At 67.2% G+C, this 4,887-nt stretch overlaps 1 protein-coding gene across 1 annotated transcript in view; it reads left to right on the forward strand.

The window, feature by feature from the left end:
• The window catches only part of LOC104295040 (FXYD domain-containing ion transport regulator 6-like), a 16,996-nt gene extending 16,080 nt beyond the window's left edge, over positions 1-916 (forward strand). The window contains exons 2-6 of the mRNA XM_009894740.1: positions 50-88; positions 207-281; positions 403-439; positions 719-768; positions 888-916. Of these exons, the coding sequence (XP_009893042.1) occupies positions 50-88; positions 207-281; positions 403-439; positions 719-768; positions 888-916 (230 nt within the window). The remainder of the gene's footprint in view (positions 1-49; positions 89-206; positions 282-402; positions 440-718; positions 769-887) is intronic.
• The last annotated feature ends 3,971 nt before the right edge of the window (positions 917-4,887 follow it).

Here is a 4,887-nt window from a genome sequence, read left to right on the forward strand (position 1 = left end):
TGAGCCGGGAGCCACGCTCACCTCACACCCCTTGTCTGCTTCTTTCCAGTGGCCACCCAGGAGAAGGAGGAGGACCCCTTTAACTATGGTGAGCACCGCCGCGCACGGGGATGGGTGTGCTGGCAGGGACGCGTGTGCGTGTGTGATGGGGAGCGAAAGAGGCTGCCCCCTTCCCTGAGCCCAGCCCCTGTGTCTCCTCCCCCCAGACTACCAGAGCCTGAGGATCGGGGGACTGGTGTTTGCTGTGGTGCTGTTCACCGTCGGCATTCTCCTTATACTCAGTAAGTTGGGGACCAGGCGGGCGCTGGGCGTGGGGGCTGTTCTTGCAGGGGGCGGCCGTCGGGAAAGGCCATGGCCTGTTCCCACTGTGGCCACGCTCACGGCGTTTCTCTCCCCTTGCAGGCAGGAGGTGCAGGTGCAGTTTCAACCAGAAGCCCAGGTGAGTGAGGGCAGCACCTCCCTTGGAGAGCCTCTCTGCCCATCCTTAGCTCTTCCCGGGCTCCCTCCCGCAGTTGGCAGGGTGGCTGCGCTCCCTGAGCATCCTTTTCGGGTGCCTGGTGCCCAGAGCCGAGGGACGCTCTGCTGCAGAGCTCCTGGGTGGCGGAGCAGCTGTGCGCGCCCCCACGGCACCTTCCTCAGCGCGCACCGTGCTCGGGGGCATCCCACCCCTGGGACGCGGCAGGTCCCACCTGCTCTCACTGTGCACCTCCTCTTGCAGAGCTCCGGGGGACGAGGAGGCTCAGGCTGAGAACCTCATCACCTCAAACGGTAAGGTCGCCTGTGCCGCGCCGCGCGTGCTCTGCCGCTGCTTCTGCCTTGCGCCCGCCTGCCTGCGGAGCGTCCAGCTGCGGGCAGGCGCTGCGACCGCTCTGCTCTTCCCTTTGCAGCGACGGGAGCACAGAAGGCGGAGAACTGAAGAAGAGCCATGCGGTGAGTCCCGGGGCTGCCGCACACCAGCCCAGGCCAGCGTGAGTGGTGGCACCAGGGCTGTCACAGCCCTGTGCTGGGAAGGGAGGGAGGGACAGCCGGGGCTGTGCGCGGGGGCGACTGCCGGGGCGTGAGCATGCCAGTCTGCCGGGACTGGGCAGCTCTGCATCCCTGGCACAGCGCAGGAGCGAGCGCTGGTAGGGGCCATGGCAGGGAAGCGTGCAGCGCTGGCGAGGTCCCACGTGTCCCATGCTCGGCAAGCCCCGCTCAGCCCAGCAGGAAAAGGAAGCATCTGTCCGGATTTTCCTTTGCATTACGTTTCCCTTCCTTCTGCTCCTCCACCCCAAAGTGGTTTTATTTTTAGGGCCTCCAGAGAGCTGGGCGCCAGTCCCCTGGGGCGTCGCGCTCCTCGCCTGCAGCCAGAGTTCCCCCGAGCTCCTGGGCTGTGGCCCCCGCTCGGAGAGGGGAATCCTGGAGCCCGTGCTGGCGGGAGCGCGGCTTGTGTGGCTGGAGGACGAGCCCCGCGCAGGGAAAGGCGGCGGCGCTGCGCCCAGCCTGACTCGCTACTCTCCTCCCCACGCAGACCCAGAGACCCGAGGACAGATGCTCGCACCGCAGACGCCAGTGGCCTGCGAGGAAACCGAAATCGCAGCGATAGGTCCCTCTAAGGAGACTCGAAGCTGCTGTGTCTGTGTTACCCTCTGTACTTCAGCGCCGGTTCTCTCTTTACTAACCCGACTAAACTCTGCTCACCGTCCTCTCTGCCTCCAGTGGTGTGTAATGTTGATGTGAGATGACCATTACCTCTAGGGCTAGTCGTTGCTGATGTTGTAATAGTGACTTTCTCTTCACCGTTCTCGTGCTGTGCGTGTGATTCGGGCTCTGTCCGACCGGCAGGCGCTGCCCCTCCGGGCTGCCCCCCGAGCCCGGGCAGGGGAGCTGCAGGGCAGGGCGGCGCGGGCTGTGGGGCACGGAACCCGCTGCAGCCCCGGGGGAGCCCGGCGTCCCCCCCAGCCTTCCCCGGGGCCGGAGGCCGGTGGTTCACCTCGGCGGGCTCTGGGCAGGGCTCGGGGACCAGTCCCCCTGGCGTTCTGGGCGCCCGCCCAGCGTGACTCTGGACCGCGCGTTGCCGTTTCAGCAATAATCCTCCTGCGCACCCCCAGCCCAAAGGCAGCCGCGGTGGGGGGTGAGTCAGGCGGGACGCCCCGCAGCTTGGCTGCCCTGGGTGGTGGCACCTGGGGGCTGGATTTCAGGAGGAAGGCAGCTCCCCTTTCTCGCCTGCTCCTCCTTTGTGTCCCCGGCTAAAGCCCAGCCGTCTCTGTGGGATGCTGTTCTAAATGTGAGGAAATGCTGTGGCGGCAGAGAAGCCCGTGAAATCCCCCGGCATGGCGACACTGTGGAAGAGGGCGGCTGTGCAGCGGTGACCCTGCTAACCAGCACAAACCAGCTCCTCGCCAACACTCTGCCTGCCCGCGAGACGCAGCGGGGCGGGTTAAACCGTCTCCGCGGGCTAAAGAGAAACACGAACTGAAATAAAGATCCTGTCCTCGCTCGTCTCGGGCAGGGAAGGGGCAGCGGCGTTTCCTCCTGGTTCTCCCTGCCCTTCCCCATGCCTCGTCGCTCCCTGTGCCGTGGTCTGGGACACGGCCACCCCTGTCAGTGCTGCGTGTCGTCCCGTGGCGTTTACGTGTCGTCAGTCCCCCGGTGCCCGCTGCCCCTTCTCCCCGCGGAGCAGCAGCGAGCGATGCGCAGGCCTTTGTGCGCCTGAGCTTGCACAGCGGCGACGTGCCAGCTCCGGAGGGGCTGAGCCCAGAGTCCATCGTCACCTCGTGTCTGCTCGTGGGTCGGGGGCAAACCTGTGAGTCTGGCCCCTTCCCCGAGTGCGTGGGCGTGCAAAAGCATGGCCTCAGCCGGGGCTGGGGGCTGCCAGCTTAGTCGTGGGCACTTGCCACGGCAGGGTCAGCCTGGGCAGCAGTGGGGCATCCCCAGGGCTGCATTGAAACATGCCAGAGTGCCGTCCACACACCGGGAAGGAGGTTCTTGTCCTCCAGGATGGTTTTGAGAGGGGTTTCTGCTGTGCCCACCCCACTGCGGTGGCCCTGCCTGCGGCGTCGGCTGTGTCCCTGTGTGCTTTGCGTCCCTCGGCGGGGTTGGGAAGCACGCTCTGTCCCATCTGTGCGAGGCAGAGGGACCGTGGCCCCAGCACTGTGTCCCTTCCCTTCCTCCTGGCCATCGCAGAGAGCTCTGCTCCCCTCCTGCCTCCGCGGCCTCGGGCAGAGCGGGCGCCGCGCAGCCCAGCCCCTGCGTGTCAGCCGTGTGCGTGCCCCACGTCGGAGTGCCCGTGGTGTCTGTAGCGTGCTGTTGGTGTTAACACGAAACAAAGAAATCCCTGTGGTGTGTAGAAATGGCCAAATCCTGACTGTTGTAAAATAAACTGAGCTATTGTGTTTCCTTTTAAATAGGCGAGTGTGCTGCTGTGGTAAAGGACTGGTGTGTTCTGTGCTGTGACCTGAGGGGGGAGGAAAGGAATAAACTATCGTTTCTATCCGTGCCTGGCTGCGTCGTCTCAAGGGCCGTGGTGTTTCCAGGGCTCAAGGGAAAGGCTGCGGGGAGCGGGATGGGGCCGAGGGCTCCGGCTCTGCGGGGGAAGGCGGCCGGGCGAGCCGGCGGGCAGCTTCCCACGCTGTCCCGCTGCGCCGGCAGCCAGGCTGGGGCGGAGGGGAGCAGCGGCAGCGCGTCCCCCGGGCAGCACAGACGGGCTTTGTGCTAGCAGCGGCGGGCTGTCCCGTTCCCCCTCCTCGCCGCGCTCTTTTCTGCAGCCAGCAGCAGTTTCAACAATAGGCAGAGACAGTGTGAAGGGAGCGCGGCAGCGGCCAGCCCGGCTGCGCAGCCCCGAGGGACGTGGGCACAGAGCCCCCTTGTCCCTCGGCCTTTCGGCAGCTTGTGTGTCGCGGCCGCTGGCGCGCCCATCGAGGGGGATGCTGAGCACCGCCTGGGCTCCGTGACGGCAGGGGGGCCCCAGACGGCACCCTCCCAGGGCTTGGCATCACCCCGCGGCGCCGGAGCTGAGCGGCTGGGGGCTCCTAAGGCTGTGCCGAGCCCTGGGCATGACGAGGGGAGCGCTCCCGCGGGCCGGCTCCCTCCCCTCCCCGGCCACCGCAGCGCTGAGCGGCTTGGGCGCGTGACTCCCGCTCGCTGATTGCCAGATCAGAGCAAACTGGATTGAACAGCCCGCCTGGCAGCCGGCCTCGCCACCCGCGGCCGGCACACCCTGAGGGGCGCAGCATCCTGGTACCCGCTGCTGGGCAGGGATGCACCACGGACATCGATGGCTGTGCTGGGGTGCCGCAGGAACCCCCGGGACGGCTCGACGCTGGGCTGGGGGGCACTGGCCCGGCTGTTGCGGGGACCTGCAACACCCGGCTGCAGGGATGGGGCATGCTGCCCGCTTCTCTCTAGCAAAAGGCAGTCGCAGCCCGTATGGGAGCCCATCCCTCTGCCCCCTGCCTCGGGCTCGCCTCCGCAGCGGGAGGTGAAGCCCGGCTGGCCCGAGGTTTGGGAAGCTGGGACAGGGACACCCGCGGCCGCGGGGTGCCCAGCGCTCCCCGCCGGCTGGCACGGTGGGCGCGCACCCTGCCCTCCCCTCCCGGGCCTCCTTCCCAAAGGTGGGCGGGAGCCCTGCGCCTCCCCTCGTGACTGCGATAAACATTACACCGAGGCCGTTAATGTTTAATGAGGTTTGTCTCCCAATTAATGCGCTTTCCCGGGGGTGCCCGCTCGCAGAGCAAGGCACCCGCTGGACGACGCGCCGACGCGATGGGTGACGGTAAGGGCGCTGCAGGCAGCGGGGCGGGCGGCAGTCACCCTTGTCCAGCACCCTGCTCGGCCCACCCGAAACGGGCTTCCCTGGGGGGGCAGACGCCTTCCCGGGGGCATCTCCGCGGGAGGTGCAGGGCCGGT

This window comes from Charadrius vociferus, unplaced genomic scaffold (assembly GCF_000708025.1).
Source record: "Charadrius vociferus isolate BGI_N301 unplaced genomic scaffold, ASM70802v2 scaffold241, whole genome shotgun sequence".
Lineage (NCBI taxonomy): Eukaryota > Metazoa > Chordata > Aves > Charadriiformes > Charadriidae > Charadrius > Charadrius vociferus.